Here is a 24,306-nt window from a genome sequence, read left to right as displayed (position 1 = left end):
ACTAGTTCATAAATCAGACATGTGAGTGGGAGATGCTGCACTCTTGTGATTAGAGTGAAGTTGATGTTCTTACTTGTTAGGCCCAGCAGAGAACCTTTGCAACAGAAACTCAGAAGTGTTCCATTGGCAGTAAGAACACCAAATATAAACTGTACCATTCCCACCCCAGCGTCCTCCTCTCTCACTTCATATTTTGCTGCCACGGAACACAAAACCCAACTGTATCTTCCTCATTGGTTTATTTCCTTCCATTACACAAATCACAGCCAAAAGGTATATTTCCTATTTCTTTCACTTTCCCTTCTGTTACTAGATGCAATCCCTCGTGCCTGCAACTTTCACTACTTGAAGCTTATTAACACATACCAAACCTAGCACTTCTTTCTTCCTGCCCACATCTTAAGTGACTCAATGCTTACGACACATACCTATTGTGGTAATCTCTTCCTTCTTCCATGCTGTGGCTTCTCCTTTCTGACCTAACTCGATACCTCTTGTCTACATTACATTTACTCAAAACACGCAGCATAACATACACCTTACCCAGCAGTTGTTTCTCTTATGTTACCTCCCTTCTGACCTAACAATACCTCTTATCTACAACCCCAGATAAAACATACAAGAGATCATATACCCTACCCAGCATTTCTTTCCTAATGCCTCGTATCACCTTCTTCTGTCTTCTTTCTTACCTAATTCAATACCTTTTATCTACTCAAAACATGCAGCACAGTGTATACCCTACCCAGCAGTTCTTTCCTATTGCCTCATATTACCTCCTTCCTCTGTCTTCTTTCTTACCTAATTCAATACCTTTTATCTACTCAAAACATGCAGCACAGTGTATACCTTACCCAGCAGTTCTTTCCTATTGCCTCATATTACCTCCTTCCTCTGTCTTCTTACCTAATTCAATACCTTCTATCTATTCAAAACATGCTACTCAGTATATACCCTACCCAGCAGTCCTTTCCCATGCCTCTTACCTAAAGCCTTCCCTTACCCGGCATTCCTCCTCCCTTTGCCCTGCAGGAGGTGACAGCGAAGCCTTCGTGCCAGAGGCCTACTTGAGGGAAGGCGGGTCAGCCTCCTCCTCACAACAGCAGCAGCAACAGGCACCCCCCAATGCCCCTCCCCCCCCAGGGCCGCTATTACCATCCTACGTTCCACCGCCTCAGGTCAAGACACAAGATGGTGAGTAGACGACCTCTTGTGTATTTATTTACTAGATGTTTACGTATAAATATTCCTGCTTTGTTATTTCCCTTGTCTTTTACTTATTCCTTTCTTCTTTGTACTCTTATCCCCTTCTCATATGCGTTTCACTCTGTCCTTGTGCCCCTTCTCCTCTCTATTACATTCTGTTGGTTTATCATTGTCTTTTTTGTCTGTGTACTAAGTTGTTTTTTACCTTCTCTTTAGTTTTGCTAGTGAAGTATGTTTTCCTTTATCTCCTTGTTAGCTATCTCTCTCTCTCTCTCTCTCTCTCTCTCTCTCTCTCTCTCTCTCTCTCTCTCTCTCTCTCTCTCTCTCTCTCTCTCTCTCTCTCTCTCTCTCTCTCTCTCTCTCTGCTTGTCGGTAGTGGCTTTTGTCTATTGTTCATCACTGCTGCCAAATTATTGTCCAGAGCATTCTTGGTGGATGAGCAAGGTTGTCTGATTCCATTGTAATGCCTTTTATTAATTAATTCAGTCCAAAGCACATTTACACTATTCCAACAAGTTATTCAGTGAAAAACAAATTGCTAGTGCTTTTCAGTGAGTAAATGCCAAGAAAATTAGTAGATTTGAATCTTTTACTTAGTGGGAAAAGCATTGAAACTTTGCTAGCCATGAAATCAAAGTCACATTTATTCCTTAAAAGGCTTAAGAATCCTGGCTTAGGACTCATCACATTGAAAATATCTGTTTAAAGGCATTCAGATTCATCCTACTATGCCAGTCATACATATCCTTGCTCTTCCAGAATTGAAACCATTCTGCATGCCATTCTGCTCATCAACATATATATGGTGTTAATTTTAAGAACTTCTGGGACAGGGTATATGTGTAGGGTCTTTGAAGATGTACACATTCAGACTTTTTGTGTAGAGGCTTCCAATACTGATAATATTGGAAGAGGGATTGTTGTGTGTCTCACTGCCTCCCACATACCTGAATTTGGGAGGGATGGAGGTAAGTTTGAGGGAAGAAGAGGAGGAAGGAAAAGGAAGAAGAGCTGCAGAAGCTTCTGCTGTAAGGGGAAGAAGGAAGAAAAAATCCACTTGATGTTTTACCAAGCAAGTGAGGAGCAGCAGCATCCTCAAGGAGCCCATGTATATAGACATAAGTTACTCCTAAGTAGCACCTGCCTGCCTTGTAGCCCACCTGAGGAAGCACAGGTGGGAAGGTGCTGTAGTGTGGCACAGTAGCGCGTAGCAGACTGTAGTGTTGCCTGTGCGTACGTGTGTGTCTGTTTATAGGTGTGGGTGTGAGCGTGCGAGTACGTGCGTGATTGTATGCTTGTGTGTACCTATGAGCGAGTGTGTGCGCCTGTAGTCCTCACTAACCCTGCACCCCTGTCTTGTGGTCATTGTATCTCCTGCTTGTGTTAAGGAGTTGTGAGTCAGTGTATACTTTAAGAGAACCTATAGTAAGTGCATGGTCTGCCTCACACACCACCAACCCTCCGATGACCATGTTTGTAGAATGTTTGTGACATAACAGCCTGAACCAGTGAAAAACAAACAGCGGACAGTACAGTCCTTGCCATTAACCTACCAACGGCGGGAGTGTCTTGAGGGATACTCTCTGCCAGCGTTAACTCTTGTCTCAGAGAGGGAGAGCTTCGTCTTGTCTTAGAGAGTGACAAAGCCAAGGCGGACTGTTCCCGGAAAGAGAGCTCAGTCAGGGCGTCACTGAAAGTTGTTGTTTATGGCGCAAGCATTCTTCCAACAAGTGTTCTTGCATCATTCCCTGTGGTTCCGTTTGTGGCCGCGGAGGGGGCCGCCCCCCCCAGCAGTCCCCCCCGCGGCTGCGCGCGCTGATGCCGCTGTGTGTCTCTTCCCCAGGGCTCTGTCGCACCCCCCCGCACCCCGTGGGCGGACTCATCAGACGCTTTTTGGAAGAATGCTTGCAGCTCACTGAGCCGGCGCCGCTGCTGTCCTGCTATACGGGGCTGGAGTCCACACCACACTTCCAGCTGCTCCGCTCCGTAGCAAAGGAGTGGAGCTACTGCCGCAACGCCACGCAGAATTACACCACCATGGGCGGCTCCAGCAAGCGGCAGCGGGCCACCTCGCGCCTCATCGAGACCTTCGAGAGCATAGACGCACTGAGGACCCAGCTGGCACAGTATATGCACCAGGTGATTTTGCTGGAGATGGCACAGCCCGGCACCATCGCCAAGGTGTGCCGCGCAGAGGCTCAGCTGCAGCAGCAACACCCTCCAAGCAGCCAGCAGCAGGCAGCCAACCAGCAGGGAGAGGGGGGTCAGGAGGGTGGTGGTGGTGGAGGGGGCAGTAATAGCACAGGGGAGCCTGGGCTGCTTGACATGGCTGAGTTGGCCGGCATCACCCCTGAGCAGGGCAGCAACTTCAACAAGGCGACGGAGGTGATGAAGCAGCTGCGTAAGCTGTACTTTGACCAGTCACGCCGCCTGGCTGTGCGCATCAGCCAACTCAAGAAGGGCCGGCAGCAGTCCCAAGAGCGCATGCAGCGGCAGCAGCAAATGCAGCAAAACTACCTCCAACAGACCATACAGCAGCTGCAGCAGCAGCAGCAGCAGCAGCAGCAACAGCAACCACAACAGCATCACCAACAACAGCAACAGCACTCTCAGCAACAGCACTCTCAGCAACAGCAGCAGCAGCAGCAGCAGCAGCAGCAGCATGCTCAGCAGATGGCCCCACACCAGATGTCCCAGGACGGTGCTGCCCAGCTGCTGCAGAGTCAACTGTCGCTCCATCACCTGCATCAACCTTGGTCGGACTAGTGGTGGGAATAAGGCTGCATTCTCAGTCTCAGTGCCCGCCGCCGCCGCCGCCGCCATACCAGGGCTGAGACGACAGCACACCGTCACCCTGTGCAGCCTTCACACCACCATTACATCACCACCACCACCACCACCACAACCAGGGTCACATTAACACCCTCCACCACCCACCCAACCCCCACCACTGCCCCTTCGATGGGTAGACAACAGTGGATATGCAACATGAAGCACCCACAGCTGCGGCCCTGTGTCGTGTCACCCCAATGATCTATGCATTGTACAGGAAATATTGAGAAAATATCGCAGGGATGAAGACAGGGAAAGCTTGCATGCAATGTCCAGCCTCAGGACCAAGAGGAAACGACAAATTATTGGAAGTAAAACGACGAGGGGAATGCGTATGGCGGCGCGCATAAACGTAAACAAATGCAGGGGCAAATGCGCAAGGATGCAGTGTTCCAGTTAGTTATACTTGTGGGTGGGGTTAGGCAGTGGGAAGGGGACTTTTTTGGGTGGAGAGAGGGGGGAGTTTGGGTGAAAACATGTCCTTTTGTTATGAAAAATGTTTTTCTATGGCGCACAAACTCAGGAAGCAACAGGGCATATTTATTCCAGTTCTGGGAATTAGTTTAAGCTGTAACGTCAAATCTTTGTAGAACGGGTCTCTTATCTCTCCAGCTCTCTCTTGCTTTTTCTATGACTGTGCTGTTTCTAGTGCTTTTTCACACATATTCACTTGCTCACTCACACACTCATGCCTCGTAAGAGAAAGGCTTGGTTGGTTCATGGTGTTTTGTGTTGTGCATCTAAATGGAACACTGTATTCTTCTCGCTGTGTGTTGTTGTTGTCATATGGGTGACTTGACTCTTCAGGTATTAATGCTAATCAAAGTCTCGTGCAAGAATGGAAAAAATGAACACGAGGGGAGAGAGAGATAAAGCAAACCAGAAAAATGCAAATATATATGTACACATGTAGCGAGAACAGAAAATCTTGGAGTAAATCTCTCGGCAGAAACAAAGAAAAGAGGAAACAGTTGAAAGATTTTTGAAACTTGCTGAAGTGCCCCGAGTGAGGGACATAATGATGATGGCGTGTTTTACCTCCACGTGTGAGAGAGAAAAATGCGCTTTTCTCTCTCTACCTCCACCCTACCTCCTCCCCAACCCTCCAGACCTCTCCCTCCCTCCCTTTCTCTTCCAGTATATTGAAACGGTATGTCGTGGGGACGTGTCTTTGCCTCTCCCCGCACTGACGATACGTGAGAACGATCACACAAACTTTATACCTCAAGACTCTACCTGTAAAGATTAAACAAAACAAAAGCAAGACATTATTATAAAAAGCCGACAAAAAAAAGAATCTATTTTATTTACTAGCATTATATACGAGGTGCTCTGAGCCCCAGTGTCTTTAGTGATGATGTAGACTTTGGCTAGGCTTCTATCATTACTGTTATTATTATTATTATTATTATTATTATTATTATTATTATTATTGCTACTACCATTATTATCATTACTCATCACCAGTGTCATTATTAATACTGTGGCTTCGTGAGTGAAGGTTTCCGTTCGTGCGTTCGTCATTTTTGCCAAATTACCCATATATACATCCATACATATAGTCAGTCAGTCAGCCATGTGCATGGAGGACAGACGGACAGACAGACCGGTTATTAGTTCAGTCTCTGCGGTAGCAAAGACCACAACAAACAAGCGACGGCTGAACGTTTGCTTGCCGCGCACACCTCGGGCCGCGTCTCGCCTCGGCCGTGCAGGGTGTACATTAATGCATGTATGCATAAACAAATGTATGTACGCGCGCACGCCCAGCCCCTGCCCTGCCCTGCCCAGAGAGGGTGGCGGCAGGACCTGGGCGGGCGAGTGGGCTTCAGGTAATTCCAGTTCAGGTTTTATCATTAAACTTACGGGTTTTGAACGGGACTCAAACAGGGAGGAGGCTTCGTGCGGCCTGTTTTCTGTGGCCCATAGCAGCAGCAGCAGCAGCAGCAGCATTGTGAGGGGGGGGGGGGGGGTGGCAAGGGTCATTCTGTCACGCTCTCCCCCCACCAGACCTCTTGTCACAAAACTGCAATGAAGATAGCTATATAAATACAGATATATATACGTACTACATGTGTATTATCGTTATTTTATGGTGCATTGGGTGACATTCTCTCTCTCTCTCTCTCTCTCTCTCTCTCTCTCTCTCTCTCTCTCTCTCTCACACACACACTCACACCTCTCCTCCTATTGTGACACCCATTGCTGCCCACGTTACGTTTCACCGCTTCACTCCGATGTAACATAAAGAACAGACGTCCTCCCCTGAATATTTTCCTCATCGTTAGTTTTACTTTGATTTCCACTGCTTTTGTTTTTTCTTTTCTGTTGCGTTTGTGTGCTTGTTTTTATTTCGAGAGGCTGCGACCTTGGAAGCCGAGAGTCGACAGGTGACCGACCAATGGTTGTGCGACACGCTAAGTACAAGTAAACAAAAAAATAAATAAGTGAAAATACGTATACATATATAAATAAACAAAAATAAGTACATACATACGTTCATATACGCACATGAGAGATGTCTGCTGTTTAGGGTGTGTGCACGCACTTGCTCTGTGCACCAGGTTTTGGGAGTGTGTGTGTGTGTGTGTGTGTGTGTGTGTGTGTGTGTGTGTGCGTGTATGTGTGTGTGTGTTCATGTGTTAAGGAGAAATTGAGAGAGAGACGACAAATTACTGCTTCTTAAATCTGTGTTTGTGTGTTTTAGTGTGTGTGTGTGTGTGTGTGTGTGTGTGTTGCAGGCTTTTTGATGTGTTAGGCAGCATGGCATTCCCAATCACAACCATACCGTGGAAGAGTGCCCTGTGCTTGATGCTAACAGACTAAGGAGAGATGGCTTGACGTTTCTCTCTCTCTCTCTCTCTCTCTCTCTCTCTCTCCCCCCCCCCCCACCCACCCCCGCTCTCGCTGGCACTCTCCCCCTGCCCCCGCTATACATACTTTATTGTAGCCCATCTCCCTTAGGTGTTACCTCAAACACATATGCATCCACTCAAGCCATGCAGTGCACATCTACACACACACTCACACACACACACACATATACACACACGCAGACGCACACACACACACTCCCTCAGTGGTGTATAGCCTGTTCGACAAGACATGGACCCTCACTGCGACACATACATATCCAGGGCTCCACACTAAACGGGTACTTCTCTAAATACAAGGTTCACTCTAACAGGGTCCAGCAGGGTGCCTAGCGGGCCACCCATGTCGTCGTGGCACAGGGACGCTGAATTCTGTCTCCGTTGTTCTGTTTTCTTTGAGCCTCGTGGCCACAGCAGCAGCAGCAGCGTTTTGGGCTCTTTAGAAGAGCTGACCCACATTTGATTTATATTCTCCCCCTCTTTCTCTTGTCTCGTTTTTAGAATAAATTATAATTACTCTGGTCTCTTGAGCCAATTTCTTGGGTGCATCTACCTCATGTGGTCTCCTCTGTGGCTTTGTGTGACCCCTTCCACGCTGTGTTAAGGTCCTCCACATAATCAAAGTCAGGGATTGAACTTAGAGTGTCTGCTGATCAAATTCTGTGATATGTTCAATGTCTTCTCAGGATCACAGTAGATAATGGCAATCTTCCCGCGTCAATCCGGCTGGGTTTCCGAAGAGACACTTTGTACCTCGGATCGGTGCCGGGCCACTGGAGGGCCGGCACCGACCCGAGGGTGTCTGCCTGGCCGCTGGCATCAGGGCCGGGCAGGCGCTGGCCTCGGGGAACCACCGTCGGCACCCCGAGGCAGTGCCGCCGCAGTCATCCCGGGAGTAGCCAGGCACGGTGGGAGGCGTCCGTCAAACCCAATGTGAATATTATCCTGCAGGTTTTAAACATTCAGGGTCACGTATTGTTATATACAGCAACTATTCTGTCAGGGGTTCTTGCAATATTCAGGTGAAGATACCATAGTTTTTGTAATTTTTGCCATGACATGCGTGCGTGGGGCCCACCTGCACCCACCCGAGGCCAGGAGGGCTGCTTCGGATCACTGCTGTGGCCCATGCTTGTTGTGGCTCACGACTGTGGCCCATGTCAATTATGGCTCATAGCTGTGACCCACATGTGCTGTAGCTTACAATTGTGGTCCACATTTGCTATGGTTTACCTGGCGACCAGGCTTACCATGGTGCAAACAGCTGCAGTGGCCCCTGGCCATGGCCCTTAATGTTGGCTGCGGTCCACACCTGCCCAGCCCACGCTGTGGCCCCCACGCTCGCCAGGACAGTTGCTCGTTGAGCCGGCAGTTGTGAACTGCTCAGGTGATACATTACTTGGTAATTCATAGCCATGCAAATGTTTTGCTGTTTAGATCATGTTGTGATGTTTCTTGGTAAGAGCACATGTTATTAGGTTCTAAGTTTTGTATTTGGGTTCGGCGGAGGCGCTGCGCTTCCCTTGTCCAACATTCCACGTGTTTGTGGCGGCACTGCCGCCCCCACGACGGGGAGTGCATGTGGCTGGACCTTTTTATAGTATTTTGTATTTGATTTTGTTAATTCTATATGAATATAGTTTTTGAGTTACTATCAGTGATAGTGTATATTTTTTAAAGTGCAAAATTTTAAATGATTTTCTTGTTGTGCTGCAGGGTGGGTGGTGGAGGAGGAGGCCGGCGCACTAAGTTGTAACAAAACAGTAACAGTCAGTCACAATGTCAGTACACAAGACAGACAGACACACAATTGCCCAAGGGCCTGACAAGCCCGCCCCAGTGAATTGTTTGGCGCCGTGGCCCAGGGCAGCCATGGCTTTCCCCCCATCCGGCCTCCACCCTCCACCCCCAGTCCTTTAAAGTTTCCAAGTAAATATATCTTAGTGTCTAACGATAAACAGTATATGGGTTTGCTGCGTACAAAACAAATAGCGTTGCCTATTTGGTGTAATACGATTTTTAACAAGACCCGTTATCACCATAGAGGATTAGGGTTCCGATAGCTTCATTATGTCCGTTGTCAGTCTCTAGTCCTCATCTCTCCATTTTAAGCGTTTGTAACCCCTGTATCTCCATATATGTACTGACATTTAATGCAAGGTTAGCAGGGCTGGCCGCCCCTCGCTGGTGGCAGGACTGTGGCTCCGTGGCCTGCCCGCCTGCTTGTCCCCCTCAGCTTTAAACACTCCTTCACTCTCCTCTCACATAACCTATTGCTCAATGGCACTCAGATGACCTTCAGGTGTCAGGGTACGAAGGTCAGGTCACACTGTGTGTGGCTTGGCCTTCCCTGGCTGCAGCCAAACCAAGGCAGACCAGTGTTGGACTTGGTTGTGGGTGAAATACTTAAGTGACAATATAGTGTGGAACTAGAAGATAGACAAGTGACAGTAAACCAGTATGGCAGTCTAGTGTTTACTACTGACCAGTATTGAATTATGCAGGAGACAAACTACAGTGACACATTGACCCAAAAGGCAGACTGGCAGACATGATTAACCCAGGTGATGCATGCAGGCCTGGGTGACGGGTAGACAGTGCTGGACCAAGCCATGGGTGAGTCAGGTGGCCACTCACTCTTTGCAGACATGAGTGGCAGATTGACCAGTATTTGCAGGTGACTGATGTAGGCTCTGAAATGTTTAGGCATTTAATGTTTTAAAGCACCAAAGAGGCATTGTACTTCCCTCAAAACTTATTTATTTTATTTATTTATTTATATTATTATTATATATTTTCTTAAGAGACAGGCTAAGGGTTAAATGTAAAAAAAGACCCAGTAGTCTCACAGTTAACTGAGGTTCAGCATGCTACTCTTGAGTAACAGTGAACACTGCCTGCACTATAAGCTTTGTTCAAAATTATTTCCCCCATTATCCTGTGTTTTGTGTTGAAGTAGAGGATGTGTTTGTGGTGAAATATATGACCTTCCTTAGTCCATACTGTGAAGTGTGTGAGTGGGGGCACATTTTACATCAGTTATACATTATAGGAAGGCATGTGGATGCATATTTCTGTTTGCCAAACTATTGATGCAAAATGCTCAAAAGGGCTTTCCAAGTAATGGATGCATTTGCCAGAACTTCTACTTGACCTTCAAGGACTTAAGAAATATTTATATACTTCTTGAAAAGGCTGGCATACCTTGCAAAAATTTATCTCTGCTTTCACATTCTTCTGAACATGTTTTTTGCAAGACAACAAACTTCTGCCTTGATTTTCTCACTACCTGCCATTGTATGGTGCAACAAGCGAGGTTGTTTAAAGTTCAATGTAACGGCCATCATCTACAGGTGTTGATTTGCATTCTAAGTGAAGTTTTTCAGTTACATTACAACATGAGTTAACCTAGCAGTCACTGAGCTGCCAGGCTTTCTCTGGAATACTTAAGTTAAATATCCAACACCTCAGGGCAGAAGTTGACACAACAACAGTATTAGATAACTGACCAGCACTATGACACATCACTTAGAAACAGGTTGACTGAGACTTAATGACTCCAGGAATATCAATGCTTCATCCCACAGTATTAAAACACAACCATTGCATACCAAAGTTTATGCACATGACAGTGATTGCATGCTACCTCCTGACTTTTTAGAGAGTAGCTATGTGAAAATACATTACCTCCATGACAAAAAATAGTGCCAGTGCAATTAGAAAGTTAAGGGCCACATAGGTCATAAGCAGTGCCAGTGTGGAAGGTAGGGACATTCATGACAGACAGTGCCAACAGAAAAAATGGTGACCTCTTGGACAGTGCCAGTTTATGTAATGTTGGTAACCTCAAAGACATAAAGAGATTGTTAGTGTGTGAAGAGTTGGTGACCTCAGACAGAAAAAGAACCTCAGTATGAAGCCTGTCAATAGCCATTCCAACACACACACACACACACACACACACACACCTCAATTACTGTTAGGTATGGTGCCAGTACTGGTGTAGAGGCTTCTGTATGGGCTTAGGATGACTGAAAGGGACTTGCAATACATGACTTATCACAGGCCAGTATACTGCTACCAGAGATGGGTCTACTTAGGAATGGTGGGAACCTTTGTAGCTGACTGAGGAAGGGCCCCATTATCTCTCTCCCTCTCTCTCGCTCTCTCTCACATCTTTTGTCTTTTCTCTCATTGTATTTGTCTTTCTATTGATCCTTTCCCTCCCTCTGTCTGTCTGTCTGTCTCTCTCTCGCTCTAATAACCACCTGCCTTCCCTCCCTCTCCCTCCTTCCTCTCCTCTCCCTCCTTCCTCTCCTCTCCTCTCTCATCCATCCCCTTGTCTTCCTCTCCCCAAAACCTCTCTTACACAAAGCAGAAACAGACCTGCCTACCTCACCACACACCATCACAGTGCACCACACCATGCTACACCACAGCACATCACCTCATGCCACTCAACACCACACCACATAACACATAACAGCCACAAATCATCACATACCACTCGCCACACAAACATACTAGTACCACCACCACCACCACGATCACCACTGCTACCTCCACCACCACTACCTCCACCACCACTACCTCACACCACCACCACACCACCACAGCCCCACCGCCAGCGCAGGGCAGCAAGCACCCCCAAGTTGGTGTCGTAGTTTTTAGCTCATAATGTCTAGCATACGGATTATCAAGTGTTTGCAGTGGGCCCCAAAGGCTAGTGCTGGCCCGTGGGTATCTATTCAATGCATTTTTTAGTCTCGAATATGGAAACTAATATCTATTAATAAATGAACCTAACTTACCCGGTGAACTTTTCTTTGCCTGAACTCATTTGAAACACTTTGAGGAATCTTGTGTAAATGATTGAATATAAGCTAAGATGCTGAATGTAAGATTTGATTCTCTTCCTTGCTTGCTTATTCTTCCTGTCTTACCTGGTGGACTTTTCTTTGCTTGAACTCATTTGAAACACTTTGAGGAACTTTTTTTATTTGATTGAATGTAAGCTAAGGTGCTGGACTTAAGATTTAACACTTCCACTTATGTGTTTGTAAAAAAAAGAATTGTCCCTTTCCTCAGCTTTCTGCCATGAAGATGTATATGTAAACTAAATGATCTCTTTTTGCTGTCTTCTTAATGTGTATAATTTTAAACATTTCTCTATCCTTTATTTTTTCCATCTCCATCATCCTCTGCCTTTTTCTCCTCTTCCTCCTCTTCATCATCCTCCAGTTCCTGCTTCTCTTCCTTTTTCAACCCTCATTTCTCCTTTTCCTCAGCCCCAAACATTTCTCTATCCTTTATTTTTTCCATCTCCATCATCCTCTGCCTTTTTCTCCTCTTCTTCCTCTTCATCACCCTCCAGTTCCTGCTTCTCTTCCTTTTTCACCCCCATTTCTCCTTTTCCTCAGCCCCAAACATTTCTCTATCCTTTATTTTTTCCATCATCCTCTGCCTTTTTCTCCTCTTCCTCCTCTTCATCACCCTCCAGTTCCTGCTTCTCTTCCTTTTTCAACCCCCATTTCTCCTTTTCCTCAGCCCCATCTCTCTGTAGGTTTGGCATTTTCCTACCCTGGGAGTGAACAATAGTACACAGGAATGCATCACTTGAACAGCAATAACTAACCCTGTAGTATTTGCCCTTGTAGGTGTGGTAGACAAACCTTTGCATTATTATTATTTAACATTATCATTATTAGTATTATATAGCTACAGTAAGTCCTGGTTCCTTTCCATATTCCCAAGTAAGATCCCCGATAATCTAACCACCTCTTGTACTTGTATGTATCGCTTATTAAAAAGAAGACCATGATATTGAAGGGTTATAATTGTCAGAGGCAGAGACGATGATGGAAAAACTAAGCATTGAAGTTGGTGTGATGGTGAAGGTTACAGTGTGATGACAGTAGTGGTGATGTAATGACAGCAAAATATGATGGTGAAGAGTGGTGGTAATGGTGATGATGGCCCTATTGATACTGGTGGTGGTGGTGGTGATGATAAATTTTTAGCAAGCTTTGGAAACATAAGCTCCCCTTGTATTGATTTCCCATCATTGCTCTGCCAGCCAGCCTTGTGTCTATCATCTTTAAAGCCAAACAAAAGGACATTTTTCACCCATACTCACCAGTTAAAAAAAAAAAAAAGTTATTAGACTAAATTAATAAATATTGTATGGGTGCAAAAAAAAAAAAAAAAAAAAGTAACCAGCAGGATTTATTGGACTTACTGAGTTATATGAATTCATTCGGTAAGGTAAGTTGTGTGTGTGTGAGTGTGTGTGTGTGTGTGTGTATGGGCGTATGAATGTTGAAGGGTGTGTCTGTCTGTCTGCGCATGCGTACACGTGTGGGCGGCTGTGTGTGTGTGCGCATGTGTGAGTGTATGTATGTATGTATATATGCATGTAGGTTTATAATAATTTAATTACCATTGTGCCGAGAATTTAATTACTGCCGGGCCGAGCCTTTTGATAACGAGGGGATAGTGTTTGTTTATTGGGGCTGCAGTTGTTGTTATTATTATGATTATTATTGTTGTTATTATTGTTGAATTTCAGTTATTACTTGTGTAGCCTGTTATATTTATTTTTTATTATTATCATTATTATTATTCATTATATCTTATCACTTATCTTTTTCAGTTATTGTTGTCACTGTTGTTCTATTAGTAAAACTCGTCCTGCACACACATTGAGGGACATGATGGAAAAATGAAAATGGATGAATGGAAATAGAGCTAAACAAAGAATAATAAGTTTAAGGGAATAATTATGCAGACAAACAACAAACGGACTATCAAGCATGTAGACAATTATGAGACCAGTGAACTGATATACAGAGCACACAATGAGAAACAGATACAGAACCCATTGTCAGGGTGAGGGGGCGAGGGGGCTATGTGAAAGGTCTCGGCTTGGGTCGTCGGGAGAGCATATCTGTGCTTCTCATGTGGCAGCTTCTTGGTGAACGAGGAAGCACCTATGTTCCCCTTGACATTGGGACCTTAGTAGTTAACCCCCATGGATCATCTCCTCATTCAACGTCCTTATTTTCCCTCTTCAGTTATTGCATTGCTTTCCTAGTCTGACACGAGAATTGATTAACAGCAAACAGGCTTCGTACACTAACTGGTTTCTGCATAAGTAAACAGGACACACAATAGCAGACGGGGGTGAATAAGCAACAGATGAGCAAGTGTAAACCAACTGTATGTAGACCAGCTGCAAACAGGATCAAGCCTCCAGACAGATAGCGAGCAAATCAAAGAGAATCTAGCAAACAAATAAGAATAAAATAGAAACAAGCTTGAATAAATGAGAAAATTAGGCTCACAAACAATTGAAAGTAGCACCGAACAAATATATTGTTAACTAATAAACAACTTAACAAACAAACAAAACCATTTTAACAGCGACGAATCAATAAATAAACAACAAACAGCAGCGAGCAAGTAAGTACAGCAACAGCCGGAAGCAGCGAATAAATGAGCCGGCAAATGAGATGGCAACAAATATGAGTTACTAATTAAGTTTTGAGAGGCCTTTGTCCTGCCGTGGATTAGTAATGACTGTCAATAATGATGATTGCCTCTGGTGGTGTGAGCCGCACTGTGCCGCCACCATGCTGAGAGGGCGTATTAGTAGCACTGTACCTGGCACCATACAGTCTTATGAATACGGACAGCACAGTACCATCACCATAGACCATGAGTAGCTAAGTGCCAGCACCATATCGTGTATAATAAATAGTACAATCCCTGCTCCATTGTTGAGTGCGTGTTTGAGGGGTGAATATATTATCAGTAATGTGACGTCATCGGGCAGCATAATAGTACTTGTTTTTTGCTGCTTGTCTATATTATTAACATGTTTGATGAGGGATATATATTGGAAGCTTTTTATCTGTTTACATGTTGATCTATCGGCCTGAATATGACATACCTATACCTGCCTATCGGTCTGCCTCATGCCTGTCTACATCTTAATGCTCATGACTACCTACACCCATGACCTCCAGCGACCTTAGTAGAGGAGTCCACATTTTCCTGCTCACACAAATCCGGCATGCTGCAGTCCTCTCTTCCACCCTCGTCTAATCCACGAGAGATTATCAGCGTATATTTATGTATGAGTAACGGCGATGGGTTATCAAAGGCGCGTATTCAAATTGCACTTATTTCCATTTTAACGCTCTTCTAAACTTGATTGAAATATTAATTTGATGGGGTTGATGGAGCACTTTGATGGCCTCCTGAATGCTACACTTGCTTTGTTTGTCCGCTGGTGTCTTTGTTTTACTTGTGTGTGAATCATGTCATCAGGAGTATTGAATAGAGCAACAGTAGGGGCCAGGTAGATGGCTTGGCTTTCATGACATACCCTTCCTGTGCATGGGTGTGCATGTGTCATTCACCCATGGTCTTTTCACATGCTGGATTTGTGGTCGTCAGCCAGTACCTTCCTGAAATGAGCTCTCTTTTTAGCTCAGGGCCAATCTTTGGGTACTGCTGGGACCTCACACACCACACACCCTCATCCCCCTAGCTGTGTGTGTGTGTGTGTGTGTTTACCTAGTTGTGAAATACAGGAAAAGAGGCATACTAGGCTCATGTTGTCCCATCTCCATAACACTTATTATCCAGTTTGGCTTTAAATTCATGAATCGTTTTTGCACACACAGTCTCCTCGTCAAGTCCGTTCCATGTGTTATGCTTCTGTAAGGAAAACCATATTTCTTGATGTCTCTCCTACAGTCGCTCTTCTTCAATTTCTTACCATTCCCTCTTGTCACACTCCTGTCACGTACCACTAAGTCTTTCCTGTTCAATTTCTCCAATCCCTCTTGTATCCTGTATAATGCTATTAGGTCCTCTCTGTGTGTGTGTGTGTGTGTGTGTGTGTCATTATGTACCCAGGTGTATTTAAAACAGCAGAATATTCACTTTGATGGGATTACACATATAAACTTGCATTCCTTCACTTAATTGCATCGTTGAAAACCCTTTACATATAATACCCTTTTTATGTTATTATTTATACATCATTCCCTTTACTCAGTGGAATGTGATTTTGCATATAAGTTCTTTGCACCCCTTCCCAGCTGGCTCCCCTGACCCTCTTCTCTCTCTCCCGCCACAGATTCTCCACTCGGACCCACAGCACCAGACGAACTCTCACAGGGTAAGTACAGCTTGTGGAACCTTCTGTCTCGTCACCCCGACACACACTCACTGCCCTTCTCCCAGCCCTAGCCCCTAACCTTCTTGCCTCCTCTTATAAGAATTGGAAGCATTTATGAGTGTTAACCCACCTTCAGGTTAAGTGTTAAGAATTATATGAGTACCCCCTTCTTCCTCCTCCTCCTCCTCCCATACCTTTCTCTACCTCAGTAATTGAAATATGAAAAATCCTAAACTCTTGTAAGGATTAAAAGTGGTCATAACAGTTTGAAATTTTGCTCACTCTTCATCCTTGCCATCCCACTTAAAGCTGAATATAAAGACAGTTTCTGCACGTATTCCTGTATCCACGTGAACACTTAATGGAGATAGTCAAGGTCAAGTTTTATATTCTTCCAAATAACTAATAAAACCAGACAGGGAATATTTCATAGTCTCTCCTTCACTCTCATTAAGCATTGTGCAGATTTCCTCATCGTCCCGTAGACTTGAAAGACGTAAATTATGAAAAGCATATAAAAAACTGTCAAACCATCATCTCAAATAATACAGGTGACAAACATGTATCTAAATTTATTGATGCGTTCCTTTTGTGTCTCATCCTCAAGCTAAGTGAAGGTAAGGAAGGATTTCCCCCAAAACTGTTATTACAAACGTTACCGACGGCTCGTCCAAATTAAAATCACTTGTCAGTTCACTAATTATTCAAGCATTTTCCTGATTTTCGTAAAGATAGGTAAGAATAAATGAGGATTCTCCCAAGTCCTGCCTCAGAGTAAGCAACTGTTTCTATATTGTAAGGTTCTCAAGTACAGTAGTGTAATTTAATAAGAGGTTTCACCCTTGTAAGTTAGGATTGATCTGTAGTTGAGTTCCTTGCCCCTCAACCTTCTCCCTAAGTTGAGTAAATCACCTTGGCAGTGGAGGTGTTTATTGACAATGACACAAAATTGACATCTATATTCATGATGATAATTTATCTTAAACCTTCACATTCCTAGAATACAAAAAATCTATAACAATCACAAGTATATTCATCAGCCTTTAAGGTAAAGGTTACATTGATATGTATATTTTTCACACTCATCCACCATTTCAAACCCTCAAATTTGACATTCTTGGTGGTTAAAGCGAAGTTATGTGTCGCCTTAATTCAAGTATTAGGTGTGTTTGCAAATATTTGTTCATAATTTGGATACTTGTTGACATGTCTGGAATATTTTTACTCTCTTAGCGACTTCTTGTGACTATCTGTTGCAGGCATTTATTTCTTCATAGTAGAGACAAAGAGTTCTTTCCCCCTCGTAGTTGTGTTCCCTCTTTGAGTGTATTGTCCCGGGTCTTCCCTTCCATGGGCACTTAGTGTGTGTTGGGCGTGTGTCAGAGGAAACCACACCACCAAGCATGAACCGTGCTGCTCAGCATTGCTTGCATGTACAGGCATTGATGCACAAAATTTTTAATTTTAAGATCAGTTTAATTAAGGTTTGATGATTATTTTATTGACTCACCAATCTCAGTTATGTCAATAGTAAAGTTGTCAGTAATTAATGCACATTTTTACAAAAAAACAGAAAGCAAATTATTGTATATTTACAGTAGATAATAGTCATTCATTGTCCTCAAGAGAGGACAGTAATATTAGTAACATTTAACTGCTCTTTTAAAAGGGAATTGGTCAGTCACTCAGTCAACGTCAGCCACCAGTTTAGGTTCTGCTTAGTGTGGTTTCCCCTGAAAATGCTGTATTTTCTCTATTATACCATGTAGCTTTAGAATGCTGAGGCTCGGGCTGGCCGTACCCTCCCACCCCACATGCACCTTACCCCAGGCACCCATAACAGTGCCTAACACTGCCCCTTGGCCCTCAGCAGTGCCAAGGGAAGCAGATGGGTTAAGGCTGGGGTACGGTTGCCCACATCTTGGCTGGTAGACAGCCCTGAAGAGCTAGTCAAGCTTATGTTACGGTTGTGCAGGTGAGAAGCAAACGACAAAGATTCAACATATTCCACCTCTGCTTTTTTTTTATCTATATATATATTTGTTATGGTACTAGCAGTTTGTGTATACATGATTACATGCACATGACTAACTAGATGTCATATGCATATTGTGTATACATAATTATGCATACATGACTTGAACTGGGCGTCATGTGTGTACGTCTGTGTGCGCCTGAAGCCCTCCCCCCCTCCCCCTCCTGCTCTTGTGGAGGAGGTGGTGTGGCAGAGTTTTGTGTGGGGGCGGGTGCCAGGGTGCCAAGGAAACCGTTTGCCCTTCCTGTGGTGTGTCTAGTTCTGCTGCTGCCACATGGGTGCCTGTGGTGGCAGAGTGTAGTAGCTGGGGAGTAGCACCGAGAGAGTGGCACTATTGTTGCTTGTTGTTGCTGCCCTGGTCTGTGTTAGACGCGCTGCCCCTGCCTCACCAGTGCCTTGTTGTACTGGTGTGGCTAGGGTGTGGCAGTGTTGTTGGAGTGGTATCAAGGGGCTGGCACTGTTGTCGTTTGTTACTCCTTTGTCCCCACACAGTGCCAGCAAGGAACTGTCCACCATTGCGGTGCCTTGCTCTTGCCTGTCATACTCGCGTGGTTCCTCAGAATAGAAACTTGAGTGAATTGTCAAATGCACATGTGTTCTTTTACTTGATTTTCATATTTTGCCAGTCGTACAAGTGAGATACTGAGCAACGACTTCAATTATTAGTGAAACATTTGTATACATTCTTTTTAGTTTTTATTCTCTTTCAGTTTTCATTATCTCAGTCAGTTTTGTCATCACCTCCGAGAGTATGCCTTACTTTTTATTAATACATCTATCAAAACTCACAAACTTACCCAGAAGAATTTTTGAATGTCTTTTTATCTTATTTGTATCTTTCATCAGTCTAGCGTGCTCGTTAAAATACACACTATGCCTCGTGCACCTTTTCCTTCCATAGCTTGACAGAAATATATTTCAGGGGAGCTGTGAAACAAGTATCTTCACTCTCCCCCTTTTTTACACTGCTACACATATTTTTGAGTATGAGAATATATTCTTTTTTCCATTCCAGAAATGATAATAAATAAAGACGTGATCTTAAAATCGTAACCTTCCAGAAATTTTTTACATGCTGTCATAGGTACTCTGTTGACTTTAAACTGAGGCTATATTTGACTCAAGAGACTTTCTCACGTTTGTATAGACATTTTTTGCAGCGGTCAATATCACATGTACATGGGGTTCTTGATATGTCAGCCTTACTTCATTCACCAGCAAAGGGATATTTCCTCACTAATTTTTCTAACAGTTTTATTTATTCAGTTTCTTGGCACACATTCGTTGAAAAGTTGAATTTTCCTTTCATTATCAGCCTCTTCTAAGAGTAATCCTTGTTCATTCTTTGATTTGTATGGGCACGAGGGGTTTTATGGCAAGTGTGTGTTTGTTTTGTTTTGTTTTTATGCTGCGAGCTGAAGTGATTTTTCGGCAAGTAAAATGTCAACAAATGTAGTGTGGTGGATAGCTTGTTTTTGTGTTAGTAAAGTGGAACGTCAAAACTATGCAAGCAGTTAACTCATCAAAGCAAGAGAGACAAGAATTCATATATATCACTATTTTCTGTTCATATGAGAGAGAGAGAGAGAGAGAGAGAGAGAGAGAGAGAGAGAGAGAGAGAGAGAGAGAGAGAGAGAGAGAGAGAGAGAGCAGGATACATAGTAACAGCAGCAGGGGCAAATTGTCTGCCATTTTCATTCTCATCTCTCCTGGTGCTGAAACTTATCATATTACTGTGAATGACTTACTGAGGCATGTATCTCCATAAAAAGATTTTATAATAATATCAAATAAGTAATCAGGACTGGAACATATACCAGCAGTTGGTCAGCTGGTTACATGTAAACAGAAGATGCAGTGTTGGCGGCAGTGGCGAAGCATCTGACTTTTTCTTTTTAATTCCCCAATGTTTAAACGTATTATTCTACTGTGAATTATTTTTAAATTGCGTAATGAATTTATATCAAATTATCGAAACTCGAACAAAACTGTAAGCAGTTGAACACCTGGTAGAGTAAGCCATATGTTTTTATGACTTGCACTGAGTTTTTATTTCATAACAATTTGTAATTTTCTCATCAATATTATACCACAATGTTATACAAGGACCTGCGGAGTACATGTAGATGGGATTTTAAGTTTCAATGTCCTGAACATTGTGTTGTTTGCTCATCTGAGGGGATCAAGGAACCATACACCTGCAGATAAGGCAGGCCAACTATACAGGCAGACCCCTACTCATAAAGCCTCGAGTTACAGAAATACATAGATAAAAGAAAATGCCTATTCAAACTGTTTGCCAAGTGTGTAAATATCCGTTGTCTGCAACACATGGTGACTGTGCATCTGCCAATCTCCGCTTGAAAGCCTGGCTTGGGCATGATCCACACAGGGTGTTGTACGTTGCACTGCGATGCAAGTTCAGGGATGGGACTAAGAATGTTCAGTGAGGGGCCCTACAGGAGTGATGCCATGTGTGGGATGGGGTGTCTGTGCATATTGAAGTGGCACAGCTGCTCGCCTGTCAAAAAATATTTTATGAACTGGATTTTTTCAGTAGGTTTTTTATATAGATATTTTAGGCGGTGTTGCAGTGGTGAAATCCACAGTAAGGAAAGTTGCATTGGTGGTGAGTTGACTGTCCTGACATGGGTTCCATTCCCCTCTGGAAGTCTTGTGTTGGTCATTCCAGCCTGGAGCCTTGGGGAAGTACATGAAATTTAATTTTACCATTATCATCATTATAAACCTGTCTCCTGCATTACCACCAGCGAGGTGGTTGTAAAATGGTATCCAGAACCAAGAGGAAAAAGGAAGCAAAAGATTTTGGAAGAATATATGTTTCCTCTGCAAAATTTTACTAAAAGTAGTTTGTTTAATTACTTTTTGGTCAATAAACTTCATCCATGGAGGATTTACATATACAAGAATCACATGTTCTATCCCAAAGTATGGTATGGTATGGTGTGGTAAGGTATGGTGGTGGAGGTGTGTGGTGATGGAGGTGTGTGGTGACGGTGGTTGTGGTGTTGTGGTGGTGGTAGGTTCAGCCTCCGTTCCTCACTGTTCCAGTCTTGGCGACAGCAGTGGGGAGTGGCAGGCAGCATCCCCCCCTCCACCACCCTCGACCATCCTGCCTGCCCCTTCCCCATCCCCAGCACAGCCTGGTGAGGGATGGGACGCGGCGGTGGCGGTGCAAGCGGTGCTGCCAGATGGGCCATGAAAAGCGCACTAGGCTGAGGTGCCACCAGTGTTGTGTGGCACTCTGCTCCCCCTGCTTCACCCTGCACTACCAAGATCCCCCACCACCAGCACCATCACTACCACCTCCTCTGCAGCCTCCTGATGTGGCACCCTATCCTTACTAGTCCACTTCTGCCCTAGTGTTATGTGGCACTTCATTGTCACTTGAAATTTAGGCAGTGTTTTCCACGTTAGCCATCTGTGCTCGAGTCACTAAGCTACCAATGCGTTCCAAACACTCATGTTCTTTTGTCTGGTTAGTCACCATATGCCTGTCATGGAATAGCATTGGAGTCTTTTTGAACTTTGTGATGAACTTATCAGTGGACATCAAACTACTGTGATCATCCTACCAATAGACAGGAAGGCGACCTCTTCACCTCCATGGCTCGTATCCCACTTCATCCATCATCACAATCATCATCATTGCCATTGCCACTGAAGTCTCCACTCAATAGCACCTCATATTCACCATCTTGGACCACCACAAACTCGTGTACTGGCGTTTTGTGCAGTCATGTTTCCTTACGGTCACCTGTCTTTAGCTCACTAGTCTTCGATGCCCTCACCGATGCATCTGAAGGAGAAGGAGTGTAAGGAACAGCCATTTTATTCTAGTTTGTACTGGGAAAAGGAGTCTACACATCCCAGGGAGAACAAGATATAAGTTGCAAGGGGAAAGTGACCCTCGGTACATCAAATACTAGGTCCCTTTTCCCCAGCATCGTTTCTGGTTCTTCCTTTCCCAGTGCAAACTAGAATGGGTGTGTCCCTTATGCCCATTTTCCAGGCGCCTCATATCCTTAAGTGCCAAAGGTGGTGTCGGGCTCCTGTGCCTTTCTCTCACCCCCGTTGCTTCTTTCCAGCATTGCCAAATCATCGTATTAACCACATATCGTATCTATCATATTTATGCCTCAAACTCTCTTCCCTACAAAAAGTAACGTGAGACAAAGTTAGTGCTAAAACTGTTGAATATTGATGTTTTTCGTTCTTTGTTGTTATAGGTATCAGTCAGCAACTACAAAAATTAAGTGCGATGAGTACGATAACTTGGCAACGCTGCTTCTGTCCACACTCCACAACCCTTCCATCACAACCCTTCCATCACAACCCTTCCACCACAACCCTTCCACCACAACCCTTCCATCACAACCCTTCCATCACAACCCTTCCATCACAACCCTTCCATCACAACCCTTCCATCACAACCCTTCCATCACAACCCTTCCACCACAACCCTTCCACCACAACCCTTCCATCACAACCCTTCCACCACAACCCTCCCCATGAGTCTCCAGGTAGAAAATATTGAACAGTGTTGAGTTAAATTGAGTACATATGTTTTTTTACTTGAATGTTAAAAGAGGAAGAGATGGGGATAAGGAGGAAAAGGAGATTATTTATTGTCATCATTTTGACTTGAATATGTACACCTGTTAATGTTTTGATGACTGATAAAAGTTTAAATCAGCCTGTTAATAAAATACTCTACCAGTAATGCATTAATATTCAAAGTGTAGTAATTTATTCTTACTCACTTGGTATATATATAACATGAATTTTCAATATACTTGATTGAGTGGGAGGGTCTGGGTATATAGAGGGGAAAAATTTGAATCTTGTTATTTATTGCTTATGAGAGAGAGAGAGAGAGAGAGAGAGAGAGAGAGAGAGAGAGAGAGAGAGAGAGAGAGAGAGATTCATTTATGTATATTAAGCACAATGAAAGCTAATATATATTGGGTTTATGAATAATGTAAGGTAAAGAGGAGAGCGCAACTTGGATGAAACCAATATAACGCTGACCATTGAAATAAACTCAACCCTCAATTTAATGGACTAAATGGGAATCAAGCAGTCCGTTCCTGGAAAGAGTTCATTGCTTGGTGATGTTGTATGGTACCAAATGCACACAAACTTTTTCCTCTAAGTAGTGTGACTAAACAATATAGCATGCGTTTTGAACATAAAATTACCTGTAGGTTAATGTAGGCCTACAGGAAGTGTATAGATCAGATAAGATGATGTTATTTAGCCTGGTAGCAGCGGGGATCATGTTTCTTAATGGTCCCTCTAAGCGAGAAAAATTAGAAAAAATCACCACCCACTCAAACCATTTCATAATATATATCAAAGCATTTGTGATCAGATTATGTATCATCTATTTTTGGGGATTTATATCATGGCACGAATTTGGCCCGTCGCTGGTACCGGGATAGGGGCTGTGACAGTCAGGCAAAGCATCCTTGCCTCTTTAGTAGTCCTGTGTTGGCGAGGAAACACTTACGGCAGTCACTGTTAGTGTTTGGGTGTTGGTCTTGGTCTTGTTCATAAGTTCCTGTGGTATTGTAAAAAGTTGTAGGAAAACTGGTTATCCATACAGGTAGTGTGAAGTTTAATCCCATGTTCTCTCTACCAACTCTTGGTCATTGGCCGTGCGCTGCTAGTCAAGACAGACTCGCTTGTGGTAAACAAACCTCCATAGTTAGCGGGTCGCCGTCCACATGATGCTGTAATGACCTTTTTTGTTTTCAGTATAGGAAGCAACTCAAGAAAAGCCACTCAGCACTGCTCATATAAAGAAGTAGAGTGGCCAAATGAGAGGTCAATTTCGGGAGGAGAGGTGTCTTGATACTCCCCTCTGAAAAAAGGTTAAGTCGTAGGCAGTAGGAAATACGGATGAAGGAAGGCTATTCCAGAGTTTATCAGCGAAATGGATGAAAGAATGAAATGCTGGTTAACTCTTCCATAAGGGATCTGGACAGTATAGGGATGAACTAGAGTAGCAATTTGATAGCAGCAGGGCCGCAGGAGTGGGGGAGGCTGCACTTAGCAAGTTCAGAAGTGCAGTCAGCATTAAACTATCAGTAGAAGATAGAAAGGGACGTGTATTGTATTGATTATGCATTACAATATTGGGAGCA

General features: G+C 44.0%; 1 protein-coding gene across 7 annotated transcripts in view; it reads left to right on the top strand.

The window, feature by feature from the left end:
* LOC126983546 (protein bric-a-brac 1-like) overlaps nt 1-24,306 on the top strand; it is an 87,986-nt gene that overhangs the window by 13,579 nt on the left and 50,101 nt on the right. For 6 of the 7 annotated variants that reach the window (XM_050836319.1, XM_050836318.1, XM_050836321.1 and 3 more), the window contains exons 5-6: nt 1,033-1,194; nt 16,060-16,101. In XM_050836319.1, coding sequence (XP_050692276.1) covers nt 1,033-1,194; nt 16,060-16,101 — 204 coding nt within the window. Of the gene's footprint in view, nt 1-1,032; nt 1,195-3,049; nt 11,722-16,059; nt 16,102-24,306 lie in introns of those variants that run through there. The other variant, XM_050836320.1, reaches the window with a different exon arrangement.

Source organism: Eriocheir sinensis, chromosome 54 (assembly GCF_024679095.1).
Source record: "Eriocheir sinensis breed Jianghai 21 chromosome 54, ASM2467909v1, whole genome shotgun sequence".
In the NCBI taxonomy this organism is placed as follows: domain Eukaryota; kingdom Metazoa; phylum Arthropoda; class Malacostraca; order Decapoda; family Varunidae; genus Eriocheir; species Eriocheir sinensis.
Note: the sequence above shows the minus strand (reverse complement) of the source record. Positions and strands in the feature narration are given on the sequence as shown.